At 45.0% G+C, this 16,040-nt stretch overlaps 1 protein-coding gene across 1 annotated transcript; it reads left to right on the forward strand.

The window, feature by feature from the left end:
* The first annotated feature begins 2,832 nt into the window (after positions 1-2,832).
* LOC123409730 (solute carrier family 40 member 1-like) lies at positions 2,833-6,686 on the forward strand. Its single transcript, XM_045102590.1, has 7 exons — positions 2,833-3,176; positions 3,243-3,393; positions 4,830-5,026; positions 5,116-5,562; positions 5,711-5,882; positions 5,973-6,221; positions 6,308-6,686. Exons 1-7 carry the CDS (start codon positions 3,034-3,036, stop codon positions 6,452-6,454), a joined length of 1,506 nt encoding a protein of 501 aa, XP_044958525.1. The 5' UTR covers positions 2,833-3,033; the 3' UTR covers positions 6,455-6,686.
* Positions 6,687-16,040: the final 9,354 nt, after the last annotated feature.

Genomic DNA, 16,040 nt, shown 5'->3' on the forward strand with positions numbered 1-16,040 from the left:
AACATTTTTCGCACGCACGTGCTTTGTTAGTTAGTGGATGCAACTTTTATACCGTGTAAATTTGCTGTAAATATTTTTTAATTTTGCTACTAGCGTTTTTCATTTGTTACATCTGTCCGCTAAAAAACTGCATCCACGGTTGATTGCAACTCGAGTTCGTTGGATTTTTGCTACAACCGGCGTTTTGACTTTTGCTACAACCGTGTTAATTTTTGCTACAACCGGCATCATTTTTTGCTGCAACCGTTCATTAAAAAAGTTGCATACACGTTCACGTAGATTTTTACTACAACCGTCGTTTGACTTTTGCTATCACGCACCATCAGCTTCGTTTTTTTTGCTACGATCACGTAGATATTTTTTTTTTGCTATAATTTTTTTTATTCCAACCGTTGACGAAAATTGCTGCATCGCGTCGAATTTTTGCTGCACCGAGAAAAAAATGTTGCATGAAGATCTAACGGTGCGGACGCGCGGCGGTTGGCGGATCGTGTGGCCCGCGGACGGCCAACCGGCGCGCCGGCGCAGAGCACTGGGCTTTGTTGTATTTTAGATTTGTCAGGTGTTTGGCTTGTATTATGGTCTTTATGATGTATAAATGAGACACATAATCTTTACCTAATAATAAAGAGGCTATCGCTTCTGTCGGAAAACCCGTCGTTGCCGTTTTTGCAAAAAACCCCTCCTATTTTATGATAGTCAATCCGCAGTCCTGTTTTTACTGAGATAACGTTTCACTTTTGCAGAAAACACCCCCTATCCGATCCAACCCGGTCATCCCCTTCCTCTTATCCACTCCCAGAGGCTACGACGCGGCGAGGTGAAGCAGGGGCAGACTCTGGCAGGTCGGGGACGAGGCCTTGGCGGGGTCGGGCGCAGGTCGTCGACGGCTGGCGCTCCGCTGGCGGGGTCGAGGCAGAAGGGATCCGGTGCTCCGATGGCCAGAGGCGGGTCGCGGCTGCGCGGAGCCTCCAATGGACGCCGTAGATGGCCGGAGGGAGGAGGCTCGACGGGCTCTAGCATGGCGTCGCTGCGCTCGCAGGAGGCAGGCGTGGCCGGTGGAACCGTCCGCTTCGGCTGCCTTGGCTAACATCGCCGCCACCCCGTTGTCGCTTGCTACTCCAGTGGCTCGTCTCCTCCACCTGCGCGCAAGCTACGCCCAAACAAGGCGTCGGAGCAAAGGAAAAGAGGGCGCACCGGTCGGAGCACGGCATGCGCTCGGCCGACACCGGAGCGAAGCGTGTTTAAGGAGGAGCGAGAGAAATGACATTGGATCTCGGCGCGGCCCCCCTTCGCACACAACCCAGCCCGCCCTGCTTTATCGCCTGGGATGGAGCACGGGCGCGTTGGTTTGTGTGACTGGAGAGGAGAAGAAGGGGAGCAGCGCTGCTATGGGACGGGGCGGCGGCAAGTCATGCATGGGCGGATGTTGATAGAGAGAAGATGAAGGAGCACCGCTGCTAGAGGAATGACGATGTGGATAAGGGTTGCTATCCTTGAGTGGGAGATTGCTCTCGGTGGGGAGATTGCTTTTTTAAATGGCTGCACCTACGACAAGCTGCTGGAGTGCTAGCACGTTTACAATATATTTTTTAAGTGAGCATCCATTACAATTACTTGCTTTTGTTTGTTGTTATTGTCATATAACATTATCAAGATACAATATTACACATAATTTTTTTTAAGGAAAAAGATATTCGAAGTCCATCGGGAGATCTTGACAAGTTAAATATTACTCAACTATGTATGTCACCGATATCGTTGACGAGACAAGGAGGAGAGAGGGAGGGAAGAAGAGTAGAGAGAATGTGACAACAGTGCATCTTGCCCGCGTCGTGTTTAGCCCCGCACGTCAGCTGGGGGACCACTCCCCTTTGTTTTACGATCTTTCCCGCAACTCTGCATGCTCTAATCATAATCTCAACGAGTCCAGATGATGATGTTCAGAAAAATGCTCATCTTGGCGAGGGGTTGTGCTCCTACTGCTAGCGGCAACTTGTCAAAAAAAGCACGTCAAGCATTGTAAACTCTTTATCTACATGTCATCATATTTCTGAAAGTGAGAATGTATAAATATATATACCTACTAATAAAGGAAATATATATTCTTAGTCCTTCATGTTATTTTATGGAAAACCCCCTCATGTTTCTGACGTTAAACTCGCAGTACATATTAAATATTTTAAAAACACTCATATCTTCTAAACCGTAACTCTAAATTTAACATGTTATATATGAATTTTGATTAGAAAAATATGTAGAATCTGAATATGATGTTATTTTACCTCTTAACATTTTGAATTTTTTTTATCTAGGATGCAATCTTAATCAATAATGCATTACTTGTCTTTCTTTCATACCGGTACTGATTTGGATTGTGGATGAACATCTCAGCAAAATCAGAATTAGACACGAAATTGAAGATCAATTGTCCGTTTCTTTGTACGTATTAAATCTACATACAAGCCGTATTTAAATAGAAAATCAGTGGAATCTTGAACTGTATTTTTGTAGGTTAAAATCATCTTTGTTTGGATCGTAGCTACACATACTCAAATTATAAACCACCTTTTGTAAATTAAGAATGTGTGATATTTTTTTTTTCCCGTTGCAACGCATGGGTCCTTTTGCTAGTACCATAAAAGAAAATGTGCCGACAATATTCACGATGCTTCAATACTGTATGCATTGGCCATTGGCGAGCTGCTCCATGGAACTAGTGTAGTGGGTAGCCCCAAGAGAGAAGCCCCCCCACCTGCTGCACCTGCACGCAAACTACGAGTCCGGCGTGGGGAGCGGCGACAAAAACCAAGCGGAAGACAGCGACGACCCGCGACGGTTGGATCGTTGCATAGATCAGGGCAATGTCAACGTCATCGATCCGCCTTCCCATGGTGGTGTCCCTCCCGTTCATGACACGCATGTTCCACGCCTCCCCTGTCGACGGCGAGGGCCCTCTCTCCCCCCTATATACCCTAGATCCTCCACCCACCTCGGTACGTAGCGCGACCCAGCCGCCGGCCACCGCCGTAGATGGAGCCCGGGGAGGAGGCGGGGAGCGCCGGCCATCTCGTGCCTCTCCTCGACGACCACGGCGGCGGCGGCGGCGGTGGCTTGGACGCGTCCCTCCTGCGCCGCCTCTACGTCGGCCACTTCCTCGCCAGATGGGGTGCACGGTACGTACGTGCGCGCCTTCACCTGTTCAATTCTACCGCCCTTATTTGATCGCGTCCTCGTTCCAGTATGTGGGAGTTCTCCGTGGGGCTGTACATGATCCGCATCTGGCCGGGCTCGCTGCTCTTGGCGGCCGTCTACGGCGTCGTCGAGTCCTCCTCCGTCGTCGTCTTCGGCCCCATGGTTGGCGCCCTCGTCGAGAGGCTCACGTATCTGCAGGTTTGTGACCTGTCAGACTGTTCAAGTTTTCCAACGCTCAGTGTTTCCAGACCATGAGAATTTGCTCACTGGACATTGTTAATTCTGTATTTGAATGTCTTCCTTGGAAGACGTGGTAATTATGAACTTTTGGGGAAATTACCGTGTGACGTCATGGAATTTCCATGGCAAAATCATCTACTCCCTCTGTTCACTTTTATAAGACGTTTTAGACATTTAAACACTGCCTAAATCAGTACAAAGCAAGCTGTTCGAAAGTCTTGTAAAACCGAAAGGAGGGAGTACTAAAACCTACTGGTGATTATACAGAAAGATTCGATGTGTATCATTCTCTCCAGGGACAACCCCCAATAGGAAAACTCCAAAATATTATCATGGGTGTAGAAGACATATGACATCTGTATGCCCCACCTCAACGTCCAAATCCTATTTTTTTGACTCCACTATCTCTAGTTCTCTTAACAAACAGCCTGCAACTATCCACATCATCTTTATTAGATAAACTCATGTCATTAGCCCTTGGCATGAGGTATGCAGAATTTTAGGTGTTAACGCTACACATTGATCGTTGGAATTTGTACTAAAGAGTGAAAATATGAATCAGAGAGGGCAAGGCATGCATAGAAGTATGAGAAAGGTGTAACAACACCTGGGTGCTGAAAATCCACTCTCAGTGAAGTATTGGCTAACATGTCCTCTATTCCCAAATACTGAATTATTTTTTCATCGGAAACAATGAATTTCTTCAATACTTTTTGGAGATAGGTCTAACAAAATAAAAGAGAGAACGCCATATGTTAATTTGGCTTGAGATATTTCTGCATTAGGGAATTGATTTTAATTTACTGCCAAAATTTCTTGAACTATTAAGCTGCTAACATAACATGTTTTTTTGTTGGGGTGCAATAGCAAAATTTCATTGCTGCATACCACTTGGCGTTTCCGCAATAATGCACGAAGAATCATATAGTGTGTTTTTTTTCTAAAAAGATTGAAGTCTGGTTATTTGCGCAAAATCTTTGGAATCCTAAGAATGCTTATATATCTTGATTGTTTTTGCCAATTATGACCGACGTAATCTAGAATATGGAAGAGAACAGTTATTCCTGCCTATGCACTGATGGAAGATTCTGAAAAGATAAAGGGAAAACTGAAGTAAGCGTTTTCCAAAGGCAAAAATGAAACTGACCTGTGTTAATAATAGCTGGCAACTCATACTGCATAACAATGAACCGAACTAAACAATAGTGTAACTTTCTTAGCCAAATGTGGCATAAAACCAAATAAACCATAGTAAGTACCATCAAACTGTAAACATATTCATCAGCCTTACCGTTGAATAACTCTGCATTTCCTGATTTACTGACAAATTACTTCATATTTCTTCCACGAAACCAAAGTTTAGTCAGTGAAGGATATGCTTGGCTGCACTGCAGGTATTGGGCCTATGGCTGCTGGTTCAAAGCTTATCCTTCATCACTGCTGGACTCTCAGTAACAGCACTGCTTATGTACGATAAGCTGAAAGACACAAGCTTCCCGGTCTTCTTAGCTCTAGTCGTGGTGACTAACCTGTCGGGCGCGCTCGCAGCGCTCTCAACTCTTGCCGGCACCATACTGATTGAACGAGAATGGTATACAAATCAAACTTACAAGTCAGTAAAGGAGCACGCTGAGATAACATGCTTAGTAGCACTAACCAACTATGGGACGATGCATGCAGGGTGGTGGTGATTTGCAGCGGGCATCCGCCGGCGGTACTGACGAAGACCAACTCGATGATCCGGAGGATCGACCTGAGCTGCAAGCTGCTGGCGCCGGTCCTGTCCGGGTTCATCATCAGCTTTGTGTCCACGCAGGCGTCCGCGGTGGCGCTTGCCCTGTGGAACGTCACCTCCGTGTGGCTGCAGTACTGGCTGTTCGTCTCCGTTTACAACGGCGTGCCCGCTCTCAGCGAGGACGTCCAGCTGAGAAGGAGGTCAACCGCGGCGCTGGCGCTGGCCGCGGACGAGGAGGTGCAGAGGCACGGCCAGGACGCGTCGGATTGGAAGGTGGGTGTTACGGAGCGGCTCTCCATCCTGCCCTGCTGGGAGTCCTGGGCTGTGTACATGAGGCAGGAGGTGATGCTGCCAGGGGTTGCTCTAGCCATCCTCTACTTCACTGTATTAAGGTAATCAGGGTGGTGCTGCGTGAGCTTTCGTTCTCCATTAATCCGATGCGAAGACGTGGGGAAAACGTACACTGAGGCACTGACCCTCTTGTATGCATTCAGCAAGAATGTGTGCATTTTCACATGCAATTTTGTGTTGCCATCGCAGCTTTGGTACGCTGATGACTGCAACTCTGGACTGGAAAGGCATCCCTGCGTACGTGATCAGTCTCGCACGGGGGTTCAGCGCCGTCGTCGGGATCGCGGCAACCTTGCTGTACCCGGTGGCGCACTCGTGGGTGTCCACGCTTCGCACAGGGCTCTGGTCCGTCTGGATGCAGGCACGTCGATCGATCGACCATTTTCAGTACACACACACACTTGATATACAGTTGCTTGGATTGATGGGTTTATGGTGGTGACATGGGCAGTGGTGCTGCCTGCTGCTTTGCGTGGGCTCCATCTGGGTGAGCGACGGCGTGGCGTCGGCGTGGGTGCTCATGGCCGGCGTCGCGGCATCGCGCCTTGGCCTCTGGATGTTCGATCTGGCGGTCATGCAGCTGATGCAGGACGGTGTCCCGGACTCGGACCGGTGCGTCGTCGGAGGGGTTCAGAACTCGCTGCAGTCCATGTTCGACTTGCTCACCTACATCATGGGCATCATCGTCTCCGACCCCAGGGTGCGCGAACATATCGACCAACTAATTGTTAGCAAAAGTCAAGATGAATATTGTGATTACTAATTACAAATTGTGCAACCAAACAGGATTTCAGCGAGCTGATCATGCTGTCCTTCCTGCTGGTGACCTGTGCTGCGTTCATGTACACGCTGCACGTCTACCGCGTACGGAAGCACCTGTTGCACCTGGACAAGATCTTCGCCAAGATGGGTTGGTGTGCAACCTTCCAATAGTGGCCAGAGCATGTTGCCAATTTAGCTCGTGGTTGGTCATCTTCTTCAGCCTTCCTTTCTTTCTGGGTGTATATAGTTGCAGGATAAGGGCCTCTTTGGATTAGCGTTTTTATTTCAATTACACCCGGCCCATTGTTTTGACTTCCTGCTGAAAATAGCTCTTCGTCTGTAAGTTACACTTGTAAGAAAAATACACACATATTCAATTACATCGATTCAAAGTACGGCCTAAGGAACTCTTTACTTTGTTCGCCTTGATAAAGAATGAGTGAGCTGTCAAATAATTTGGGCCTGGTGCTGGCTAGTGTAAAGTAATCCTTTTCCTTCCCTTTTTTTTATTAAAAAGGCTGACACCCGTCTTTAAATTAATGAAGCCTTTCGAAGTTTCAACCAAGTTAATCACATCGCAACAGTATAAAGCAAAAGAAAGAGCCCCAGCAAAATACATGGGATACTAGAGCCCTCAAATAATAATGCGAATGAAGCCGCGTCAAGAAGGATATCAGCCGGCAGAAGCTGCTAAACAAATGTCATCGCGTGGATGGCCAATAGATCAGCGCCATCTTGTTCCATCCTCAGACGAGTGAAGTCTGAAATCAACCTTGTGGTTGTAGGTGCAGTCTAGAATGAACCTCCACGTCCAAATCCTTGAAGTTCATACCCCGAACTGTCAAATCCCGGATTGTTTGATCCTTGTGGGGCTTATCCAAACGCCGGGATTTACACGTGGTTGGGAAAGGCTGGGAAGGCTTTAACCCTGGTCGAGCCGGACCAACTCCGCGCAGTTACTCCTCTGTTCCTCCCTCCCCTGCTGCGACGGCTCCTCTTCTCTGTTCCTCTTCCACGGCGGCCAGGACGATGAGCGGATGATCGCGACGGCCGTCGACGACTTCTCTGGCAGAAAAGAGCAAGGTACGCCTGATCCACCTCCCCTCTCCAATCTGAGCTGGTTTTTGCTGGTTTTCCTTGGTTAGGTTTAGGGTTTTTGAAAGAAAAAGCTGCAGAAATTAGGGATCAGAATCAGTGGGTTTCATTGTTGATTTATGTTCTCCATTGTAGTAATCTGTTGCGATGGTTGCAATGTAGGTTTATTTCCTTGATTCAATGGACCCAGCTGAGATATTGAACGTCAGGTTCCATATTGGGGGACAGTTTGTTCGAATTGGTCCTTCTCTGGACTATGTAGGGGGGGATGTGGCCTACTCTAAAATTGAAAGGGAGAAGTTGTCCTTGTAGGAGGTGAAAGGATTTGTTGCAGATCATATGGAAGTTAAGGAAAGCATGAAATTTTATTTTCTTATGCCTGGTGGAGAGTTGGTTAATGGGCTCATGTTTCTGTATGATGATGCTGGCTGCATGACAATGTCAGATCATATAACTGATGGTGGAGTTGCTGATATCTATGTGGAATACAATGGGGAACAAGATGAAGAAGGGGAGGATGGCAGTGATAGTGCCTCTGATTTTGAGAATGAAATGCAGGATCATATGGACAGTGGAACTGAAGAAGTGATGCCAGATATTATGACTACTGAAGATGTGCAAGTGGGTCATCAGAATGACAATCTAGATGAAGATTTAGTGCAGCAAGTGTTTGTCCCTAATGACAATGGTGTTATCACAGCAGTTATAAACAGCCCCTTGAAGAGAAGAAGTTCTGAAGCTTGCAATCTTTCTCAGAGTTCACAAGTGTACAATCCATCTCAGCCTACAACACACCTTGCAGCAACAGTACAAGCAATAGCAGAAGCAACACAAAATGCAGCAACAACAACAGAAACTACACAAAATGCAGCAGAGGACTCTGACCACATACTGATGATAGTGGAGAAGAATCAGAGGTAGTTGAGCTAAGAAAGCATGCAAGGAAGTTTAGGAAAAAAAATGAATGAATCAAGGAAATGGGTTACTTCAGATGCATCAGGGGTTGTGCCTATTGATTTCATTGCAAATGTTGAAGAGGCAGTAGAGGAGATGGAATTTGAGTCAAGTGATGAAGATTATTCCTATGATGAAGATGAGGAGGGGAACATTGTGAGAAGGAAGAGCAAATACCCTAGATTTGACCCTCATATATTCCACACTTCAGTTTGGGGATGGTTTTTAGAAGCAAAAAACAATTTGTGAAATCAATTAAGAGATATGATGTTTCTACAAAAAGAAGCATCAAATTCTTAAAGTCTGAGGAGATGAGGGTTAGAGCCAAATGTGGATGGCCTGGGTGCCCATGGCTGGTGTATGGAGCAAAAACTAGCAGGTGCTCAAGGTTCCAGATTATTACATATGAGGATGAGCACCACTGTGCACAAAACAGGGAAAATAGGCTTGTTTCTGCAAAGGTCATAGCAGAAAGATATGAACATTTCATACTTGCCAATCCAATGTGGAAGATTGATAGCATCAAAGCCACTGTCCTGAGAGATATGTTTGCTGATGTGTCCATCTCAAAGTGCAAGGCTGCAAAAAAAAATGTGATGGATAAGTTGATGAGTGGTATGAAGAGTGAGTATACTAAAATCTTTGACTATCAGCTAGAGTTGCTTAGAAGTAACCCAGCACCTGCACTGCACCAGCACCTGCATTTCTCTCCTGCACTTCACCAGCAGCTGGATCTCCATCTCCACACAATGCTGCAACTGAATCCTCAAGACTCCATACCCTATCTCGAAGGTCTCCCAGCAATACACGGAGGAATGGAGATGTTGGGTCGTCGTGCCATTGTAAGAATCCATGCTGCTCAATAAAGAGAAGATTTTTACAGCACAAAACAACAGAGGAGCATGTCACAGAGCAGAAAACAACAGAAAAGAGCAGAGAGCATACCTTAGATTCAACGCAAGCATAGTATCTCCTTCCAGGGTTCGGCATACTCCATGAAATCCACCTCGGCGCCTTCCTCCCGCAACGACTACAGAAAATAGCCGCTCGTAGTCCATCGGCTGCTCACGATAGGACACCGGCGACCTAGCTGCAGCGCATCTCCGTCGAATCCCCTCGCCGCTATAGGATCCAACCGAGAACAACGACATCGCCCCCGCCGCCGCTCTCTCTCGCCGTGCTCTGTCTCCCCCTCGAACCCTAGAAAAATTCCCCACCTGGGGTCCCCTCTTAAAAAGAAACCACATCTGCATTATTACTAGGGGCCACGTCAGCAGATCCCGGTCTAAAACGATGTTAGGATAAAACAATCCGGGATTTGACAGTTCAGGGTATGAACTTCAGGGATTTGGACGTGGAGGTTCATTCTCGACTGCACCTACAACCACAAGGTTGATTTCAGACTTCACTCTCCTCAGACAGAACCCTCAGCTCCTCGCCCCGGCTCAAGAGGCATTGCACCGTCGAACGATGGAATGCTCACCATCCTAGAATGCGGATGGAGGATAGGGCCATGATATCAAACGGAGGTCTTGACACACGATGAGAAGAACTTGTCGATCACAAAAACTTAGCCCCGCAACTAGCAACAGAGGACCTGACCTTGCTCACGAAACAGAGACACCACTATCTGGAACCGGCCAGACCAATGGTTTTCACCCAGAGCCCATGTCTAATGGGATCATCCACGAGGACTCCAATGAGAAAAATGACACACAAAATCATCGATATCACCGGCACTCACACAGTCAGGCAAAGCTTCCACTCGGGACTCGATCCCCGCCTGCAAGATCCAGCAGCCATGGACGGCCAACGAAAATTGCACACGACGTCTGGAAAAGGTCAGGTGGCAGCGAAGACCACACCCGCCCGAGGGACGCCCCCGAGTAAGTCACCTCACCGCCAACATGACCGAGGCAACATACGAGCACCCCCGCACCGTCACCAGCCGGAAAGGTGGCACCGCGCCCGTCGCTCGGAGCCACCGCTCCAGCAATTGAGGGGGTCCAATCACATACATGGCGATGGACTGCAAGCAGGCAGTCGGTTGCCCCTGTTGCTGCACCGACGGAACTCCGCGTCCCATTGCTCCCAAAGCAAACAACTTCCCCCACACTAATCCAAACTCCAGATCTAGGCTACCGCAGAAATGCTACATCTACGTAAGCTTTACGGAGACTAAAGTAAGTTTCCTAACTAATTAACTTCGCCTCCCCTCCCTGATTTTTAGGGGGTGGGGGCGCTTCATCCTCGAGACTTCAATTTGACTAGCAAAATGGCCCGTGCGTTGCAACGGGAGAAAAAAAACATAATCTTCAATGATGATGACCACATTATGTTCACACATCATCGCTTGGTTTTGAAATTTTGTGCACAAATGCAAGAAAATGTTTTTCTTTTAAATTTATTCACAAGTTGAAGCAATCTTTACATTTTCAAAAAAAAAAAAATCATGGTTGTCAAAAATCTTGGTAACTCAAAGAATTATTCTTAATTTCAAGAATTTTTTTTGAAAACATACAATTATAATCCGATCCATCCAACAGTTAATTCTTCAAAAATCACACGGTTATATTTTCACAAAGACTTAGAAGCATTAATGTCTAACTACATACATTAGATCTTTCATTAACAATTTTCCAAATATGAGAACAATTTTAAAAACGAGAACATTTTTTACAATTTACAAACATTTACCAAAAATCGTGAATATTTTTTATATTTCAAACGGGTTTAAATATTTTCTTTTGAATTGGCGACCAATTCTAGAAAAGACGAACATAATTTTTTTATGTTGGAGGATTTTACTTTAAATTCACAAACATTTTTGAAACGCATGAAGTTTTTCTGAATAAAAATATTTTTATAAGTCAGTAATATATTTATTAAATTCACGGGCATTGTTTTGGAATTTGCAAAAAAAATTATAAAAATCCGGCGCCTTTTTTGAATCCACAAACATTTTATGTTTTCGTCAATATTTTAATTCAAAATTCCTATTTTTTAATATGCAAATGCTTTTGTAATTCTAAATTATTTAAATTAGAAGTAAACAAAAATGAAAGGGAAAAATTTAAATAAAAAAAGAAACTATCAAAATAGGCATTAGTTATTTTTAAAATTTTAGGACATTTTCTAAATGCATTAACATATTTTGAATTAGAAAGAATTTTTTTAAATGCTTTTAATAATTTTTAGTACACGGAGTTTGATTTGAAATCATGGACTTTTCTTATTTTACAAACATTTTTTCAAACTTGCAAACATTTTATTGTATATGCGAGCATTTGTTACAAAAACTCCGAGCAGTTTTTGAAGTCACAAATATTTTATTTTTTAAATATGTTGATTTAAACTTTTAAGTTTATTAAAAGTTTAAAGGTTATTCGAAGTTCTAAATTATTTAAAATTGAAAAATAAAATGGAACTGAAGATAAATATATAAACGGAACTAAAAAAACTGGTGCCTGTGCATGGGCCGGTCCATACGGTGTGCTGGATATTCTCCTAGGGTGAAGAGCGTAATATAGGAGGTTTTTACATGGGCCGGGCCAGTCCGGGATTTTTCGCTTTGTGAAACGTTTTCTATTACTTATCGGTGGCATGGTGCGTAATTTATGCAAACTCCAGAGGCAATTTTCATGACGTACCACAGAAGCAATAGATGCTTTATTAATATCTAATTTGATTGATTCATATAACACATTTTTTTTTGACAAATTGGTCCATATAACACATTACGTAAAACACTTACCTAACATTACGTGGATGTAGTATTACTCAGGCTACCGGGTGTCCCAGATAAGCAGCCACAAGAGCCACCAACAAGAGGAGGCCCACGTCCACGGGAGACATGAGATCAAAGGTAGTATATCCCGGAGTCGGCGTACCCGACCACTGACGACGGCCGGGACCCAACCCATTACTTTACTGCCAGCCATATGCATGGAGTAACACCACCAAGATCCAACAACAACAATTCGTGCCACCACACGCCCGCCAAGGGCCGTCGCGCTGCCACCAGCCCACCACACACAACTACAACGGGCCATGGCAAGGGAAGGCCGCATAACGGGATCTAGTCCCCGTGCGGGAGATAGGGATCACTCTTGAAGGGCAGGAAAGGAGATGGAGGGAGCGCCCTGCCGGTGCCACAGGCCCGCCGGTGGCAACGACGAGGGAGAGGAGCGCGGAGGCGGGGTTGTTTGAGGGAGCGGCGGCGGTCGCCTCATGGGTAGGGGCGTTTTTTCTTTGTTGATTTGATAAAACACCACTCCCAGCAGTACGTGTTAGGAACTGTTAAAAAACACTTAGGGAATACTCCTACGAAATTCCACTTATGGATAATGACATTGCAACCATCCGAAACACTCATATGAACATGCTAAACGACTTCAAAAAAGTCATATATAAGGCCTTACTTTCCATTTGTGCATTGGGCTCGTTGATGGGGATGGTTGTTTTGGCTTTGTGGAACATATGCTCCGGAATGAACATTAATTTTTCTAAAATGAAAATTCGAAACAAATGAAAATGAAAAAAAAAAATTGCTTGACAGTTTTTGTATTAAACATGATACTCCCTCCGTTCCTAAATATAAGTCTTTGTAGAGATTTCACTACTGGACTACATACAGATGTATATAGACATACTTTAGAGTATAGATTTAATCATTTTGCTCCATATGTAGACCCTTAGTGAAATCGCTTAAAAGACTTATATTTAGGAACGGAGGGAGTAGCAATGTTTCTTTCATAAAAATAAAAAATAACAAAAGGTGAAAATGCTAAAGCTTTTCATCAAATTAGTTTTGGAAAAAGCATTTAACTGTGACCATGAACATATCTCTGCATTTTCTTTTTACATTTGAAAAAAGCATTTGTGTCATCCGGGAGCATATGCTCATGGCAGGCAAGTTGAATTTCCAATGGAATAACAAGATAATAACCACAAGAATATAAAACTTTACATGGAAAACCTTCCAAAGGCGAGGAGTAATAACCCGAGAATTGGCCTGGGCGTTCGGGTATTTTCGTTATTTTGGTTTGGATAGTTCGGGTTATGGGTAATTCACGTACTGAAAAATGGGAACCGAAAAAAAAATTCTAGCAAAAATATACCCAAATCCAAATTACCCGAAATTTTGGTTCGGATTATTCGGGTACCCAAAAACCCAAATATTCGGAGCACACATCAACTTTTGGTATGAATAATTCAGATAGTGTGGGTATTTTGGATAGTATGTGTATTTTAGTTTGTATGGGTAACATGTAAGTATAATAATAGCATGCATGGTTTGGCTAGTATGAATAATTCGGGCAGTATGATTATTTCGGGGTTCTCAGACTAGAGCTCGAACCCTAACCCGAAAATCGAATAGTTAGGAAATGAGAACCGAACCCTAACCCAATACCCGTATTACCTTATAATTCAAGTAATTCGGTTTGGTTCGGGTTCGGGTAGCGGGTTAGGGTATCCAAACGCCCAGGGTGACCCGAGAAACAACCTACCCACTATATTATGTCACTGCTTAAAATTCATTTTTTTGCCACGCAGAGTGCGATGTCCAATCTTCCGTTTTTCTCCTAAGCACCATTTCCTGAAAACCGACTTAATGGTTTCATATTTTGTTGCCTTTCAAAAATAAACTTATGTTTTATTTGGTAAACCAATAACTCGTGATAAAATGAAATGATATATTTAGGTAGGCATATCATGGGTAGGATTTGATAAATAGTTACTTACACAATCACATTAATATGGACACGTGAGTCACGCGGTAATGTACTAAAATATTTATATCCCGTGCAACCCATAAACAGTTATCTAGTTTATCAAAAAGGATAAATCAGTTGATCTTTTGACCTGGGCACTATGTGACGTCAGCGCGACGGAACACTCTTGCTCTTGCGGCAACCACCACCCCAACCTAGTAGCCCATGATATGTCTCCTATGTATCGATAATTTATGAAGTATTCATGGGATCTTTACCTATGTTTAAGATATTTTTATATGGTTTTGATTCACTTTATATGATTCAATTGGAACTTACCCACACTGACGTTGTTTTCAGCAAAATTACCATGTTGTTGTTTTTGTGCAGAAAATAAAAGTTCTTGGAATTGTCAGGAACGTTTTGACATTTTGTCTGAAACATATAAGAAATAACGGAGTGAAGAACCACTAGAGGGGGACCACCAGTTCCCACCAAGGCAACAAGACGCGCACTGTTACCTTGGGATAACCCCATGACTCTGTTTAGCGTGATTTCAATGCTGAAAAGTCCTATAAATAGAGAAACCCTCAGAAATAAACCAAGAACTTCCGCTCCCCTGTTGCAAGCCCCTGTTCCAAAGCGATTTCATTCGTAGCCATGTTCCGGCACCCTGTCGGAGAGGGCAATCATCATCGGAGGCCATCTTCATCGTCATGGCGGTCTCCATGATGAAGAGGGAGTAGTTCACCCTCGGGGCCGAGGGTATGTACCAGTAGCTATGTGTGATCACTCTCTCTCTCTCTTTCGTGTTCTTGAGATGTTATGATATGGATGTATCACGAGCTTTGTTAATATAGTTGGATCATATGGTGTTCTTGTTGGGGAACGTTGCATGGGAAACAAAAAAAAATTCTACGCACACGAAGACCTATCATGGTGATGTCCATCTATGAGAGGAGATTTGGATCTACGTACCCTTGTAGATCGCACAACAGGAAGCGTTAAGAAACGCGGTTGATGTAGTGGAACGTCTTCACGTCCCTCGATCAGCCCCACGAACGGTCCCATGAACCGTCCTGCGATCCGTCCCACGAACCGTCTCGCGATCCGTTGCACAAACCGTCTTGCGATCTGCCTCACGATCCGTTCCGATCTAGTGCCGAACGGACGGCACCTCCGCGTTCAGCACACGTACAGCTCGACGATGATCTCGGCCTTCTTGATCCAGCAAGCAAGATGGTAAAGTAGATGAGTTCTCCGGCAGCATGACAACGCTCCGGTGGTGGTGAAGGATCTACTCCTGCAGGGCTCCGCCCGAGCTCCGCAGAAATACGATCTAGAGGTAAAACTATGGTGTCTAGATCTGAGTTGCACGTGGCAAAAGTTGTCTCAAATCAGCCCTAAATCACCAGTATATATAGGAGGGAGGGGGAGGGGACTTGCCTTGAGGGCCAAGCCCCCAAGGTTCGCCGGCCAAGAGGAAGAGGAGGAGTCCTACTCCAATCCTAGTCCAACTAGGATTGGAAAGTGGAGTCCTTCCCTTCCTTCCCACCTTTTTTTTCTTTGGTTTTTTCTCTATGGCGCATAGGCCTTATTGGGCTGTCCCACCAGCCCACTAAGGGCTGGTGCATCACTCACAAGTCCTTTGGGCTTCCTCCAGGAGGGTTGCCCCCCTCCCGGTGAACTTCCGGAACCCATTTGTCACTCCCGATACATTCCCGGTAATGCCCGAAAACTTTCCGGTAACCAAATGAAGTCATCCTATATATCAATCTTCGTCTCCGGACCATTCCGGAAACCCTCGTGACGTCCGTAATCTCATCTGGGACTCCGAAAAATATTCGGTAACCACACATATAACTCAACTATATTAAAACATCGCTAAACCTTAAGTGTGCAGACCCTGTGGGTTCGAGAACTATGTAGGCATGCCCCGAGGTACTCCTCGGTCAATATCCAATAGCGGGACGTGGATGCCCATATTGGATCCT

This window comes from Hordeum vulgare, chromosome 7H, assembly GCF_904849725.1.
Source record: "Hordeum vulgare subsp. vulgare chromosome 7H, MorexV3_pseudomolecules_assembly, whole genome shotgun sequence".
NCBI classification, from domain to species: domain Eukaryota; kingdom Viridiplantae; phylum Streptophyta; class Magnoliopsida; order Poales; family Poaceae; genus Hordeum; species Hordeum vulgare.

What these genes read in the sequence shown, in the direction of transcription:
- LOC123409730 (XM_045102590.1), top strand. Translation starts at nt 3,034, where the DNA reads ATGGAGCCCGGGGAGGAGGCGGGGAGCGCCGGCCATCTCGTGCCTCTC. An exon ending in CTCTACTTCACTGTATTAAG is followed by an intron (nt 5,563 to 5,710) that starts GTAATCAGGGTG and finishes TTGCCATCGCAG; the next exon opens with CTTTGGTACGCTGATGACTG. An exon ending in TCATCGTCTCCGACCCCAGG is followed by an intron (nt 6,222 to 6,307) that starts GTGCGCGAACAT and finishes GCAACCAAACAG; the next exon opens with GATTTCAGCGAGCTGATCAT.